Source organism: Rhipicephalus microplus, chromosome 3 (assembly GCF_043290135.1).
Source record: "Rhipicephalus microplus isolate Deutch F79 chromosome 3, USDA_Rmic, whole genome shotgun sequence".
In the NCBI taxonomy this organism is placed as follows: Eukaryota; Metazoa; Arthropoda; class Arachnida; order Ixodida; family Ixodidae; genus Rhipicephalus; species Rhipicephalus microplus.
Window position 1 is genome coordinate 186,384,978 of NC_134702.1, and position 16,957 is coordinate 186,401,934.

Genomic DNA, 16,957 nt, shown 5'->3' on the forward strand with positions numbered 1-16,957 from the left:
CAAAAACAATAATAGATCGACGCGTGCAGCTAGAGTCCACAAGCCCTCTCCCTCGGACGCCATTGCCTTTATCGTTCTCCATGTGCTGCTCACGATACGCAGCATGCCTCTGCTTCAATTTTTACTGCTTGCATTTATAGTTTAAGAACACTGTCAATTCTAAACTGTGTTCAGCGACCGCTTCTTCCCATTGAGAAGAGGTCGGTACGAATCGAACACTCTCTTCTATTTTTTTTTTTTGCCATGCTCGAACAGCACTCGTCTGTAGCGTTTGATGCGCATAGGAGTGCTGGGAAGGTGCGAAGTAAGCGCTGCCTTACAAAGCAGACTGACGCAACGCCAAGCGAATGTGGTGCTAAACGAACGTTGACCGGCGTCACATACCTTGGTAAAACGCTAACTCCGAGTGCGCGCGAGGTGGGCGCTGCGAAGCGAGGAAGAGACGAGACGCACGCGGTAGTGACGTAAGGCTAGCGCTCGTCTTTCACAATGAGTCAAAAATGAGTTAATTGATAAGTGAACTTTGAAAGTCTCACCAATACGCCAAACACCGTCTTCATAGCTTCATTGGCAACATAGCTTTGAACTTTGTCCTTCAATAATGTTAATCAACGTTTTAAAGTGCTTCACCCAACCCTGTTTTCTGGTACTACGCATCCACTGAACCCCGACTTTTTACGTTATCGAAGGGCTAAAAAGATGTGATCATTTCTGTGACTTCGATGCGTACTTATTATATCCTAATTATTTCGAAAATTATCTTGGTCGTTCTCCATAGTAAACTTACAATCCTATGTCAAATTTGTCAGGTAAGATTCGTAACCACTTCCTTTTTGTTTGCCTGCTTTGTTTGGGGTATTTCACATATGAGGGACAACATAAGCGGTGGTCAGTCTAAGGAGCTCTGCAAGGAACTCATTGCCGTATTCAAGAACAGATATTAAATTTTTTTAAACGATGACGTATTGAAGCACGGGAAAAGTGTAAGTTTACGTTAAGCTTGAGGCAAGCTTCAAATCTCTCACTTAAAGCTCACTTACTTAAGAACCACTTTTATGGGTAAGTAAATCTCCTGGAACAAGTTGGTAGAACTTTTCATACTTGTATCATTAAATAAACAGCGGAAAATTGACGGTAACTTGGGCAGAACGTCAACAGTAAACATTCCAGTTTTTTATGGTACATTTCAGAATATGCCAACTAAATTTTTCTCATTTTTGCCGGTTTCTCCGCCTTCGGCTGGTCACAACGAACAGCCGCCGCTCAGCGGCCACTGCTATAAAGTGGCTGACAGAACTCGCGGTTATTCCATCCTCTACAAGCGTGCTTGTCGCTGCACGCCTGTTTAGTCCGGCCGTGGTTTCCGCGGTAAGATGACGCGTGCAATAGAACCAACCCTTCGGTCACATTACCTATATTTAGATTCTTAGATTTACTTTCTGCTTTTCAGCGTTTGGTGTAATTCTTCAACTCTTTCGTGAGAGTGACCGTGTGTGTTTCAATATGAAAGGAACTGCCACCCCCACCAAAAAACTGACAAGCGTGCTCCGTTCACTTGCTTCTTTACACAGTTTATTTGGGCATTTTGATGATATGTGGGATTTAACGTCCCAAAACCACGATATGCTTATGAGAGACACCGTAGTGAAGAGCTGCGGAAATTTTGACCACCTGGGGTTCTTTAACGTGCACACAAATCCGAGCACACGGGCACACAGCATTTTCGCCCCCATCAAAAATGCAGCCGCCGCAGCCGGAATTCAATCCCGCGGCCTGCGGTTCAGTAGCCGGTTACCCTATAACCACTATACCACAACGGTGGGGCTATTCAGGCGTTTTCTCCCACATGGGCCGCAAAATTCGTGAAATCCGTGAGAATGCTTCAGTAGTCGTTCATTTTCTGTGACAAGAAAACTGCGAAAGCTGCCTTTAAGATAGCCACTAGTTGTACCTTACTTTCTGTTAGTTAAGTGCCAATTAGAGTACACGATTGGTCGGTAAAACGCGTAAAGCGCAGCTAATTTGCGTAAATCATAAGTTATTAGTTACGTTTGTGAATACCTGCCTACAAGATGCATCTAGGTGGTGAATTTAGACGGTGCTGCGGAAAGTTATTGCGTGAACATCGCTAAGATTGTTAAGTTTACTGCACTGCAGATGCGTCGCATTAGTGGCGTGCTTCAGCCACACCTTTAGTGTTGTCTCTATCTCCCTCCCTCTGCCACTCCGTGCGCTTGTCCTTGCTCCAGCAATTGGGAGCGGCTTGGTGTTCGTGGTGATTCCGACGGTGATCAACGAGCACTTCGTCCGCTACAGGGGTATCGCCATGGGCATCAATTTTGCCGGCTCCACCATGGCCACGTTCGTCTTCCCCCAGACGTTGGAGGTGCTCACCGATACGTACGGCTTCCGAGGTGCCATGCTGCTGTTCGGCGCCATCAGCCTCAATTCTGTCGCATTCAGCCTCTTCCTGAGGCAACCGGAGTGGCTGAAGAGGCGCCAGGAGATTCAAACGAAAGCAGCCGCAGCGGCAGCCGAGATATCTGCGGATGCTAACACCGCTTGCAAGGCACAAAATGGTTCACTAGAACCTGTCAACGGAAGCCTGTACGTATACCATGCATTCCTTTGTCTCTGTCATCTTACAACGCTCAAAATACTCCCCCATGGTATTAGGGGGAAGGGGTATAGTGGCTGTCTGTGGACTTTATGGTCCGGCTGCCGCGAGCGCCTTTCGTAGGAAGGAAAGTGTTAGATTCTCTAGTAGGAAGATTTAGGTGCACGTTTAAAAGCACCGAATGACAAATTTTCCTGAAGTACTTCACCAAGGCTTCACTCGTATTCATATCATGATTAGCGGGTGTTGAGCCCCAAACATGTATACTATCATAACAACAAAAGAAAAAAAATGTGTCATCATTATAGTGACACATTATTCATGCTCAAAAACAAAGTGCAACAGCAGTTTTGCAAAACCCTTATTATTACGTGTCCTTTGGATTGCTATTTTTAACACCTATTACAAGAAAAAGGTGAAGACATGAAATACGAATTTGTTATAGACCACAGTACACAGCAGGGCTGTATTACAACGGCCGCTTGCTTTTTCGCCAGCTCTATGTCTGTGAACACACAACTGGGCCTAATTCATTAAAACGGAAGTGAATGCTAGATGTAGGTTCCACTTAGAAGCACTTTATGCGCGCATTGCCGTAGCGAATGTTCCTAATATCTTAAGAGCATTCATTTCGTTAAGCCCCAAGTGGTCGCACAAAGCTACGATAATTGGAAGGAGGTTGAAGGTGTTCCTAACATTCATTTGTACTCGCACAGGCTAAAGAAAATGTATGCGTGAACACAAAGTTAAGATTTTTGTATGGCTGTGTGGAGGCAAGGTACTTGCCGCCGTATACGGAGAAAGACTGAGGATATAATAGACAATATGTGCACTGGTGTGTGGTATGTGGTATGTGCACTGGTATGGTACTGTTGTATGACATATAGTTCCTTTATATATTTACATATATAGGACACTGGCAAGCTTTCCCAGGAAACGAAGAATCTCACTAAGAAGCGTCAAATCATGAAAGTCTCAAGTACAACAGACAAAATAGAACTGGCAGAGCTTTCGAAGTTGATTAATAGGCGTAAGGTATCCGATGTAAGGAGGTGAGACATGGAGAGAATTGAACACGCTCTGAAAAACAGAGGAAGCGTCAAAGCAGTGAAGAGGAAACTTGGGATAGGCAAAAATCGAATGTATGCACTAAGGGACAAAGAAGGCAAAATAACTACCAATATGGATAGGATAGTCAAAATAGCAGAAGCGTTTTAGAGATCTGTACAGTAGCCGGGACAACCACGACTTTAATATTATAAGAACTAGCAGTAACCCAGATGACACCCCACCAGTAATGATAGAAGAAGTCAGAAAAGCTTTGGAGAGCATGCAAAGAGGCAAAGCTGCTGGTGAGGATCAGGTAACATCAGATCTGCTGAAAGATGGAGGACAGATTGTGTTAGAAAAACTAGCCACCCTGTTTACGAGGTGCCTCCTGACTGGAAGAGTACCAGAGTCTTGGAAGAACGCTAACATCATCTTAATACATAAGAAAGGAGATGACAAGGACTTGAAGAATTACAAGCCGATTAGCTTGGTCTCTGTAGTATACAAGCTATTTACAAAGGTAATTGCTAACAGACTAAAGAAAACATTAGAATCCAATCAACCAAAGGAACAAGCAGGATTTCGAACAGGCTACTCAACAATCGACCACATTCATACTATCAATCAGGTAATAGAGAAATGCTCAGAATGTAACCAACCACTATACATAGCCTTCATAGATAACGAGAAGGCGTTTGGTTCAGTAGAAATATCAGCCGTCATGTAGACACTGCGGAATCAGGGCGTCGATGAAGTATCTATAAACATCCTGGAAGAAATCTACAGGGGATCAACTGCTACCATAGTGCTTCATAAAGAAAGCAACAGAATACCAATCAAGAAGGGTGTAAGGCAGGGGGACACAATCTCCCCAATGCTATTTACCGCGTGCTTACAGGAGGTTTTCAGAAGCCTAGAATGGGAACAGTTAGGGATAAGAGTTAAAGGACAGTGCCTTAGTAACCTGCGCTTCGCCGACGACATTGCATTGCTGAGTAACTCAGGGGACGAATTGCAACTCATGATTACGGAGTTAGACAAGGAGAGCAGAAAGGTGGGTCTTAAAATGAATCTGCAGAAAACGAAAGTAATGTACAACAACCTCGGAAAAGAGCAGCGCTTCGAGATAGGTAATAGTGCACTTCAAGTTGTAAAAGACTATGTCTACTTAGGGCAGGTAATAACTGCGGAGCCGAACCACGAGATTGAAGTAACTAGAAGAATAAGAAAGGGGTGGAGCACATTTGGCAAGCACTCTCAAATTATGACAGGTAGATGGCCACTATCCCTCAAGAGGAAGGTATATAACAGCTGTATCTTGCCGGTATACTTAGCTACGGAGCAGAAACCTGGAGACTTACAAAGGGAGTTCTCCTTAAATTGAGGACGACGCAGCGAGCAATGAAAATAAAAATGGTAGGTGTAACTTTAAGAGACAAGAAGAGCGCAGAGTGGATTAGAGAACAAACGGGGGTTAAGGATATCATAGCTGAAATCAAGAAGAAGAAATGGACATGGGTCGGGCATGTAGCGTGTAGACAGGATAACCGCTGGTCGTTAAGGGTAACTGACTGGATTCCCAGAGAAGGCAAGCAGGTTAGGGGGAGACAGAAGGTTAGGTGGGCAGATGAGATTAAGAAGTTTGCGGGTATAAAGTGGCAGCAGCAAGTACAGGACCGGGTTAACTGGCGGAACGTGGGAGAGGCCTTTGTCCTGCAGTAGACGTAGTCAGGCTGATGATGATGATGATGATAATAATGATGATGATGATCATGATGATATAGTTCCTCTTAGCTGTGACCGCTTTCACGTAAGACAAACAGACTGCTTTGCCAATGAGATACTCATTAACGTGGGCGTCCACAAAGGGTGCATAAGGCGCAATTGCTTCCCTAAAACTGCACGGAGGCTTCCCCAACCCGAAAGCTATATATATCTGCACCCCGCCCCCTCCTTTCTCCAGCCGTTATGCAACACGAGTTCAACCCCATAAACAAAATCCTAGAGATGCCCATGCTAATGAAGCATACAACCGTCACATCTAATCTTGCTTTACACTGTTGAGAGCACAGTTGCACCGAAAAACACCATTTATATGTGCAACTTATACGGGCATGAGAATGACGAGACTTGTGAAATGCCCTAGGCCTGGCATAGCCACAGTAGTATAACTTGATGCAGGAGCTTGTCTTTGATTAACTTGCATAAGTAGGAAATAAAGTGGCTGAGCGTTTATTCATCCCGTAGACACGCACGTGTGTCCGATTGACAGGTTGCAGTAACCTTACCTTATGTTTGGCGGTACAGCTGTTATGCTCGTTGTTTGTCAGGGTCGCGTTGTAGAAAAGACACTCCCATCACTTTGCTGGCGTGCGCTCCATCATCTTCGGCATATACTGCACCTTGCGCCTTAGAGCTTTTCTTCAAGCAATACCAGAAAGCAGAGATTAACTATGGCATTGCTGATTTTGTACATCACTGTTTGTGAAACTGCACCATCGGAGATATTATGTCGCCCGAAAATGCAACTGATCGTATTTTTGGTGTGTGGTTTACGACAGTGTGGCTGTACTATAACTAATATGTTGTCTCACTTTACAAGGGGTTACACCTCAGTTGTGCAATTAGCTATTCGACTTGGAAACAGAAACCTGTTCATACTTTATCGTTTATCATGAAGAAGCTAATGAATGGCTTTGCCCTTCTTCTTTTGCAGACCAAAGATGAAAACTCGCAAGGCCCCGGTACCTGGCTCGTTCCGGCATGCCCTGACGGTCTTCTCATGCCCGATGTTCTACCTGGTCGCATACTCGTACATCGCCTTCATCTTCGCCTTTGAATGCTACATTTCACTCCTCATTGACTTCGCCATTGACAAAGGCGTCAGCTTTTCGCGGGCCGTGACAATGATCTCGTTGAGCTCGATTGCAGACTTGGTGGGCCGCCTCACGCTGCCCTTGGCTGCCGATAGGTTGGTATTACATTCCCACAGTATAAATGATCTCTCTCCAAAATACTTTGCTCCATCCTCATTACCTATACCTTAAAGGGGGGGGGGGTGGCACCAAATTTGTGGCTTGCGTGTTCTCTGCAGAAAGTCTTTCTTATAAGTCCAGGGAGCATAATGCCCGTACCAAAGCCCATGTATTATTGCTGAATAATTTATTGTCCCAATATATATGTGAAAATCTTTCCTTTCTGGTTTTTGGGCGCCGACTTGGGCAGTGACGTAACAGTGTAGGTGGCTCTGTCACCTGACCACAGAAGGCTGGGATGCTCGTCATGCTGTCTCATTTCGCACACCACACAAAAACTCGCAAAACAAACGCGCCAGCATTTGCCATGCTACCTGTGACAGGCGCGGGTGGTGTACCGACCAATCGGTAATAGCAAGGTGGGGTGCACCGACCGATGACCGGCACACCGATGCGTGGTGTACCGACCGAGGTACGTTGCGGAGGTCTGTAGTTCACTGACGTCACTACAGATCTGGCGTGACGTCACTACAAATTTCGGTGCCCTTCATAAGAAGCTACGTTTTTGCTGGACGCGCAAACAATTAGTCTTGATGAGGAGAACCAGCATTTAGGAATACTTGGATAGTGAACTTAAAGATGTCCTAAGTGTTCCGTGTCCGACACACTTGTGTAGAGTGTCCTTGCACGCAGAGAAAACCCACGACGGCCTCATTATAACATCAAAATTGAATAGAACCACCTTTTGATGCAAGACTAAAAAACGGACATATAGAAATACTACAACTTTCGAACGTCTTTTCTTAAAGCACAATCAAGAATGGAGCTTTGTAAGCTCTTTGTTGTCCGCAGTTGTGCAAACAAAAACTGTTATGATGAACTGGAATGCTCTCGCTTCGTCATATTCAAAATATGGCTGGATCCCACATCGCGTGTGCCAACTCTCTCCGCCGTGGCATACAAAACCAGTAATCGGAGAGTGCGTTATGTGACATAAATTACGTAATATCACGAAACTACTTGCCACGGAACTGAAATCACACTATACCATGCAGTAATGTTCGCTATAACTATTCGAGGAATGCGGGCTACAACAATAAACCATCATACGCCTTCGCCGAGCACGCAGAGCACACCGATAATTACAATAACTTTACCTATAGGGACAACACAACTATTATAACAAAGAAAAACAATTCGACCACACGACGGCTTTTGCAATGTGCTTTTATTTAGTCTACTGAGAACACTATCAACAGGACCGCTGGAAAACTACCTGCCAGCTACATTCGTTCATTTCATTACATTCAACATTAAAAGTGACGTGCGGACTTTGCCTGCTTAGTGTGAACAAGGAACTCATTTGGGTCCTGAACTCCTCTGTGTTCTTTCACCTTGACTTGGTTAGTGATCGCATCTACGTCCTCAGTAACTATCGACATGACTAAAAATCACGCAGCATCTAGTTACTTGATTGAAATAACATAACATCACATAACATCCAGGCTCATGACTATATTGACTTAAAAGCACTCGAGGGAATAAAAATAAAGTAACATCACGTAGCTACTCACGTGACTGAAATCGTGTTACACCACCTAGCTACTCGTATGAATAAAAATGATGGAACATTTCGTCACAGAGTCATAATTACGCCACATCACGTATGCAACTTATCACTCGACATGTTCCCGCCAAAACCACGTAACAGCTTGTCAAGTAACTGAAACCACAACAACACACAACCCGTAATAGCGTGACATGTCTAGCCAATTCTAGGCATAGTATTACTAGCAAGATCTTTAAATTTCTAGGAAAAACTTTGCACTACTAGAAATCTTTAGTTAGGTCCAACACCACTTCCTCTGTTGGTTCCATCCTTGCGCCTCTAGTGCAAGCTGTTCACTTTTTTTTTATTGTGTGTCACATAGGCTGTTGCTTGCTATCATATGTAACCTGTAGTAAAACATGGCCAACTGTGTGGGTGAAAATAAAAAGAGAACTCATGACTACTCATCGTGCTTAGTTTGAGACGTTTCAGCTTGCAAAGCGAATGACTGAACACAAATCTCCCTAAAATGAACCTACAAGTAAATGAATGCAAAGCACTTCAGTGTCACAGATTAAACATAGATGTACAAATTCTTTGCGGCCTGCAATAAATATGGCTCACCAGTTTGGTTACTTGGCCAAATGTACTAGCACAGATGACTGAAAACATTCAATAACTCCACAACATTAGTTTGCAGCAACTATCTTTAGCAGAAATATAGAAAAGAAAAGACTTTCAAGTATCAGCATCGCCTAAAGATCATCTGAAAGTTGTCAAGCAAAAAATATCTGCAAATTTTATGATAATCCCTTAATGAACGCATATACCAAGCTCAAAAGCGATGATTTGATTGATAGGGTAGGTTTAACGTCCCAAAACCACCATATGATTATGAGAGACGCCATAGTGAAGAGCTCCGAAAATCTCGATTGCCTGGGGTTCTTTAGCTTGCACTCAAATCGGAGCACACGGGCCTACAGCATTTTCGCCTCCATTGAAAATGCAGCCGCTGCAGCCGGAATTCGATCCCACGACCTGCGGGTCAGCAGCCGACTACGTTAGCCACTATACCACCGCTGTGGGGCTGATCTCAAAGGTGTTACTTGCATGAAACTTTAGACTCTTCTACCCCCATTTTTCCTCATATCATGAAGACGTCGTTGTATCTAAGGTTTTCATTCTGAATGAACTAATTGTAGGGTTTCAACGTTTCACTACCACGATATGAATATGAGAGACGCCATAGTCGAGGGATCCGGAAGTTTTCAACATCGAAGGTTTTTTAACCTGCACCTAAATCTAATTACACCAGCCTCAGACATTTTTCCCTCCATCGATACTGCGGCTGGCCGCGGCAAGGACTCAACCCCGCGACCTGCGGCACGTGGGTCAGTAACCAATTGCCTTGGCCAATAGACAACCGTGGTGGGTTCTGAGGGCACTTCTGACTTTTGTCCTATATGATCATACAGGACGGGATTAAATCCTTACCCCGGCCGCTACAGTTTCGATGGATTTTTTTACACTCATAGGTTATGGAGTAACAACCATACGTCGTTTTTCAGAGGGCGCTAAAGAAAACACAAGCGAAGTTAATTCTTGCGTTCAGTGAAAGTGAAATGAGTAGGTTAACGAAACTGGACGATAATGAACCATTGGCGCTACCACGCTGCCTTGCTTACATAACCTCTCTAGATATTTCTACCTCCTTCCATGGTTCGCTTTGCCTTCCACAGGGTATATTCTTATTTTAACGTCATTATAGTGCATTCTACGATGAAGTTCGAATGATTACCGTCTGTTTTCTCACACGCCAGGGGCTACATAAGTCGGCAGACACTGGTGACTGTCACCTTCCTGTGCCTTGGATTGCTGTTCGTGCTTGTCCCATTGGCATCGAGCTACGCCACTCTCTTCACATTTGCCACGGCGATCGCCTTCTGCATCGGCATCGTGATGTGCCTGGTCTCCGTACTACTGGCGGAGTACGTGGGCGTTGACCGTGTATCCATGGCCTACGGCATGGTCTCAGGATTCTCCGGTGTTACGTCGCTCTTTAAGCCTCTAATAATAGGTATCAAATTTTATTTTCAAAGCATGTCTGCATGCCGGCCTGATGCTAGGAATAACATCCTGTCCATCATCACTTAGATTGTTTTTATTCGATTTCATTTCACACGGCCCTTCATGCAAGATTGCTTCTGGTACACCAAGATAACCTGTGCAACATATATTTAAAAAAAAGAACTTTCACCAACCCACTGTGTATCATTTAACGTTGCGTGACTGACTAATCAAAACAAAGTAAAACCTCGTGCTTTATTTATATAGCTTTCGCTATAGGATGACAAGCTTACATATGAGCGGTCGTTCTTAGGCTCGGAAGAAACCGTATGTCTCAATATGAATAAAGTGACCTCACTAACAATTGGTGAGCTTGACTCCATTTAAACGAGATAGAGCAGCATTATTGTAGGCGAGCCCAAATGAGCTAATTAGAACTCAGTAAGGTTGATCTTAGCCCAGGTGAGCCCGGCGCAAAGTTTTCGTGAGTTTCGGCCAGAGTGAGGCCGTTTGCGTAGTATTATGATAGACTTTAGGTATAACAGTCCGAGAGAGAGCTAAGCAGCATGTATCAGTGAGTCCGTAACTTGGCTTTATTAAATTTTTGTACTGACGCGCATCACTAATGATATAAAAATATCAGCGATGGTATAGCAAGTGCTCGAGATGCTTACTTGAAGACTCGCTGGTAGGGAGCACCAGAAGCAAAATCATCACTAGTAGTGACTCTGGGGCTACTTTTTATATGTAATGGTCATGGCACTGCACTATATTCAATATGTACCCAGGCCCCGACGCCAAAAAATATAGTGCGCTTGGTGTAAATATGCAGAAGGAAAAATAAAATGAGTTACTGAGCCGACAATTTTTTTTAAATTGAAACACCCTGAAAAAAGACGCTTCGGCTCCCCCACGAGAGCCTTGTTTACAAGCGAAATAAGGACATGTGCCTGAGCGGTTGCACTTATGCACGCTTGACTATTTCACGCAGGCATCCTGTAGGCAAGTACCATCGTACCTGTTGAGAGAGCGTGGAGTGATCTGTATCACGAGCGACTCAACATAAAGACGCCGTGACAGTCATTTTTCTCCAGTGAGAACATGTTGCATAGGTTTACTGAACTATCGCTGGTATAGCGATGATCACTCATAATTATCGTTTCGTAATAATGTTCACTTTCCCCAAAACCCATGCGAACTCTCCCTCCAACAAATGTTCATTACTACGGTCACGGCAATTACGCTACATTGTTAGGGGCAAACGCATAGAAAATAAAAAAAACAAATCAAAGAACGAAACCAGCGTAATTTGATTGAGCTTTAGTTGTGTTGGATTCAGATATCTTTATTTATTCATCGGAATAGGAAACATTCTGAACGGGCTGCTAGGCTAATTACCACAAAGAGCAGGTTGATGGTGCTAATGAGACCATGTATATGACATTTGACAGCATCGCAAGGTTTACCAAAAGAATTATACATAATCATGCAGAACCGTATGTGGTCATACCTCCGTGAAAAATGCAAGACATTACGCAGGCAACAGAGAACATTTTTAATATGTATGAAATTCATAACTGTACCTGTGCACTGTTAGAATGCCATGTTATAATTGTGCTTGTTAACGAAGAAGAGAAGGTCTACTTCTCTGCTACTTCATTCTACTTGAGTGTGTTTGTACCTGTAGCTCTGCTGCTCCCCCCCCCCCCACTATATCTGCAAGGCTAACAAGACCAGTAACTATTCTTCACTCGTTGATATTGGGGTCTATTAATTCTCAGTGCTACTGAAGATACGAAGATGCGCAGATGTCAAATGCCATATAGTGTCCGTCGTCAGAAACAATGTGCGCCTTATTGAAGCAAGATACACGTGGAAATGCATCCTCTTCGTAATACTAGCTCTTTACAAAGTAGCCTTTAGCGTTCCAGTTTCATACACTGCGAATACGCATCAGTAATGTTGTTATTGTGGCGATAACACCGAAGAAGAACTGATAAATGTCTTTAATTCTTCACAGGCTACTTCAGGGACGTCGTCGGAGCTTACGACAAGCTATTCATTATATGCGGATCTGGAGTCCTTCTGGGTGGATTCATGTGGATCGCTGTGCGTCTGCGGGACATTACCAAACGGACCAAGCACTGGGATGTAAAGACTATCGAAGCAAGCAACAGTGTACAAGTCGCGGCTGTTCTTCCGAAGTACAGCTACAGTGCAGCAGAGCTACCACCTGCATATGCTTTCTGACCAGCGTTACCTTGTCGAGGCGTGTGACACTAAGCTTGGAAACACAGTGCACTATGTGCACTTCGTGCTATTTCAACTGAAGTGACTGTTTTGCTTTGTTGAAAGGCCACTGTGTCGACTCGAAGAAAAACATCACTGTGTACCATAAAGCTCAACTAACATCGTTTTCATTGTAATTTATGTATATAATACAAGTTTTCCATCATCAAACAACTCTTAGAGTGTGTACCTATTGATACACAGATAAGTCGTAGAGTTAGGTGAGCTGCACGTGTGTAATGACAGAGCTCCGCTTCATCTAGTCTTCAATAGATGCATGAAATACATCAAATCAGTCAATTATGACAACATGGTACGTGTTATAATAAAGAAGAAGAAAAGGTACAAGGTATATTTCTTAATCACTGATTGTGGGTCCCATTTGCTCTTTCCAGCTTTAAAGAAACGTAAATTTTCACAATGGTGTAGCCAAGAAGCGGGGGGGGGGGCAACTTTCCTCTTGGAATTTTTCGCGCAAACCCCCTTCCCCCCGCCCCTCTCTGCCACTCACCCAACTTTTTTTTTTGTCACTTCGCGCTGACTTGGTCTAGAAACTAAGTGGCGCTACTATGACAGTATCATTTCTGGGCACTTTTACAGTAAATAATATCTGAATATGGTGTCGCTGTGTTTGTCAAGCCTGTGTTTGTTAAGATTTTGTGCAGGAATCTTGGTGCATTTTAAGTTGGCTCGGCAACAGGATTAGTGTTTCAGTATGATCATTGTACCTGCTGGAACAGACCTCGCTAGACTCGATCACTTTGCAAAAGTTTGTTTTAAGGGTAAAAGCCAAACACAGTTTCAAGGTATGATAGGCCACGTTGAAGCATGTGACAGTGTGACTCTTCGTACGTGTGGTAAAATATATTCAATCCGAAACTAACATTGAACCTTTGCGCACTCTGATGAAATATAACACACACACACACACACACACACACACACACACGCACACGCACACGCACACACACACACACACACGCACACACACACACACACACACACACACACACACAAGCGTGCGCGCTCAACGAAATCTTCGAGTCATCCAGTGCACTTGGCTTGCATGTGAGTGTACAATACATTGATCCATAATTTTACTGTGCTGTAACGTCTAAGGACACTCCGAAGTGTCGTCAGTGACGAAGGTTCATCAAAGACAACCGTGGATCACAACCTTAGAAAGGCCTACTAGTATTATCATCTTATAACTTTAGCCGATACATAAAAAGAAGGTGGTCATAAACATAAAACAGCCTAATGAGAAATGCATTGTGGGCAGCCAGCTGTAGTGAGCACAAGTTTTATTATTCAGTAGAGTGGCAAACAGCGCATGCTTTAGTGACGACACATCTCGGCTGGTGAAGTTTTGCTTTAAAAACTCGCGCTTGTTTCTCCCCTAGCGGAAAGATTCGTGGGTACACATTTCCTCCGCCTCCCTTCGCGCGCCGGTAAGGTATTTTACTCGCACAGGATACGTCTCGCGCCCCGCCGCGGTGGTCTAGTGGCTAAGGTACTCGGCTGCTGACCCGGAGGTCGCGGGTTCAAATCCCGGCTGCGGCGGCTGCATTTCCGATGGAGGCGGAAATGTTGTAGGCCCGTGTGCTCAGATTCAGGTGCACGTTAAAGAACCCCAGGTGGTCGAAATTTCCGGAGCCCTCCATTATGGCGTCTCTCATAATCAAATGGTGGTTTTGGGACGTTAAACCCCACATATCAATTAAGAATACGTCTCGAGTTTGTGAATGCGCCCTTAAGGAAGGCTGGCAGTGTCTGCTGCATTGTGATCCCATACCAAAAGGGGAATGAACGCGAAAGAGTTGGTGCCTGCAGTGAAATTCTAGTGACTCGCATCATAATACTCGAAACAGACAACCTGCAGTCACGTTTGGTGCACAGTACAGCGTTAGTAAACTCACGTTTCATCCTCTGGCAGTTCTCGTCGTAGTTCACGCGTTTTGAGAAGTTGATTACGATGCACTATGTTCTGAAACAGACAGGAGTTCATTCTTTCTTCACTAGTGAACCAATTACTCTATGTATACCTTGTGTGGTACGAGGCTGCTTCTGTTCGCGCCGGCCTAAGTGCTGCAAACATAATTGCACATACTAGTTAGAACAGTACATGTATACAAGTCATATTTATGGTGCGCAGTGAAATGTTCTGTGCAGTTCTGAATCTGTTTACGTAAAGAGAAATGACAGCTGTATGCTTGCAAACAACGGGACACACATTGCGGCAACGCTATTGTTTCAAGTATAACAGTGACAGAAACTACAAAAAGAAAAAGACCAGAACATTACGCTTTTGTGTGTGTATTCTAGGTTTTTTAACGCGCAAACACAGCGAACAAGCTATTTCTATCTGAATGGTATAGTTTGCTGCCAGGTAAACTTTTGATTGAGACCAAATGAACATTTCTCAACAATGTTTACCTTGCCCTTGCACATTGCACGATAAAACCTCTGCGATTGGAGTGCTTCATTGCTATCAAAAGTCACGTTGCAACTGTAATGCCAACCAAGGTTGCGAGAAAGTCTGCCCGAAAAATAACGCGTGCGAAATCGTGTTTCCAACGTGCAGCATAACTTACAAAATAATTACGTATTGTGTATCGGAAGCATGCTAGAATGCGTGCAGTTAAGTAAAAATGTTTACTGAAAGCTATAACTGCGTCCGAGCTGCTTGACATATAGTGATTAACATAAAAATCGTTTCCCTTGGCCTGCATTCACCAACATCGACTGTCGGAAATTCGCTCAGCAATGTAAACCAAACCGAAATGTCATTATGATTGTAGAAAAACATGCTGCGTATAGCTCTGATTCCCTGTTGTAAGTGGAGACGTCCATGACTAGTAAAACGCACTTCACCCCGGCGAGAAATATACGCCATCAACGTTTATCAAAGACTAACCATTCACGATGTCGTCTTCAGTCGCATGGGCGTCGCAATGATACGTTTTCGAAAACTTGTCCGTTCAACGATGCAACGAGGAGCCATTGCTCCAAACAGCCACTGTACCGGTAATTTACTGTATTTTACTGCGATTAATTTGCTTTTATTTACTCTCCTTACAAGCACACGCATGGGGAGGGAGGGGGGGGGGGGTGTTCTATGACTTTGATTTGCTTCAACACAATCTGCTGAAACTACCGCCGATAGTCATTTCACAGAAGAACGCTGATGCCTGTCCCCCTCACAACTCAGGTCACTGGGAACCTCCACCAGCCCCTCCGAAAAAAAACAAGTCTCGCTACGCACCTCACTCTTCATTGCCTTCTCTTTTTGTTATAAATCTATGCTGGTGATCCTCTGGATATGAATGTATGACTTCAAATAATGGTAATGATGTATAAGTGAGAGTGAATTGTGGTACATATTAGATGAAGAGCGTTAGTTTGGAATTCTGTGAATAAACTATACCATCGTTTTTATCTGCAAATAATAAATAAGCATATAAGCTTACTTTCTTAGGCGAGTTCTTGTATTTTCTTTGTTACGTCATTGCGCATCGCCCAAATGATGAATACTAAGAAGACCTACACGAACACAAGCGCAAGCTTTCAGCTGAATATATTAGACGGACACACGATTATTTTACGAAATCACACTTTGCGCTTACAACAACACGTTTACAAAAGAAATATAAACAGTGAAATGCCAAGGAAACACGCACTTATTGCACATCTTCATATACAAATCCAGATACTATATTTCCATCTGCGTTAGTCCCAAAGAAGACATACTGGCGCCGTCATCCTACAGTCGAAAAATCGCGGACCTCACTGATTTCACGCGTCATCTGATCATTGTGAGTGGCGACCACCTTGGTTTAACAGAACTTCAGCTCGCATCCGCAATATCGACATCGAAAACCTGCAGGTGGCCTTGCACCGATTTATGCACATTGTCGTTGTGCTCTCGGAGTATTTCATTTACTCAGCGGCCCTTCTAGCCTACGTATTTTTTTCCACATGTGTGTGGAATCGCGAACACCGCTTTTTCAACACAATCTGCGAAATTTTGTTATCTGGTTAGTTGTGCAAGCACCTATTCCCGTCACATTTTTTTGTTATATTGCAAAGTGACGACTTACGGAGTGCCGTAAAAAGCACTAGCGCTCCGACACCATCCTCAATATTTTCAGCTGATGAGAGGCGTCGAGAGAGTAAGGTATGACAATAAACCTACGGAAATTCCCACTCTCGCTCTGATCTTTTTGCTCGACACGCTCTTCAGGGACTTTTTGACTTCTTGTAATAGGCAGTTAGCCACTGACATAGTGATATAACCCGGATGTCCAGCCTACTCAATTCTGCATAGATGGGCTTTAATGTTTTGCTGTGCTAAATGATAACAAATCTTCTGGAAAGCATTTTGGAGGCACGGGCTTGTGACCCCTCTCT

The 16,957-nt window shown here is 43.9% G+C and overlaps 1 protein-coding gene across 1 annotated transcript in view; it reads left to right on the forward strand.

Annotated features, from left to right (window-relative positions):
* LOC142804074 (monocarboxylate transporter 13-like) overlaps positions 1–16,016 on the forward strand; it is a 41,004-nt gene extending 24,988 nt beyond the window's left edge. Inside the window, exons 5-8 of the mRNA XM_075890625.1 lie at positions 2,250–2,607; positions 6,384–6,638; positions 10,012–10,268; positions 12,279–16,016. Coding sequence (XP_075746740.1) covers positions 2,250–2,607; positions 6,384–6,638; positions 10,012–10,268; positions 12,279–12,508 — 1,100 coding nt within the window. The 3' untranslated portion in view covers positions 12,509–16,016. The remainder of the gene's footprint in view (positions 1–2,249; positions 2,608–6,383; positions 6,639–10,011; positions 10,269–12,278) is intronic.
* The last annotated feature ends 941 nt before the right edge of the window (positions 16,017–16,957 follow it).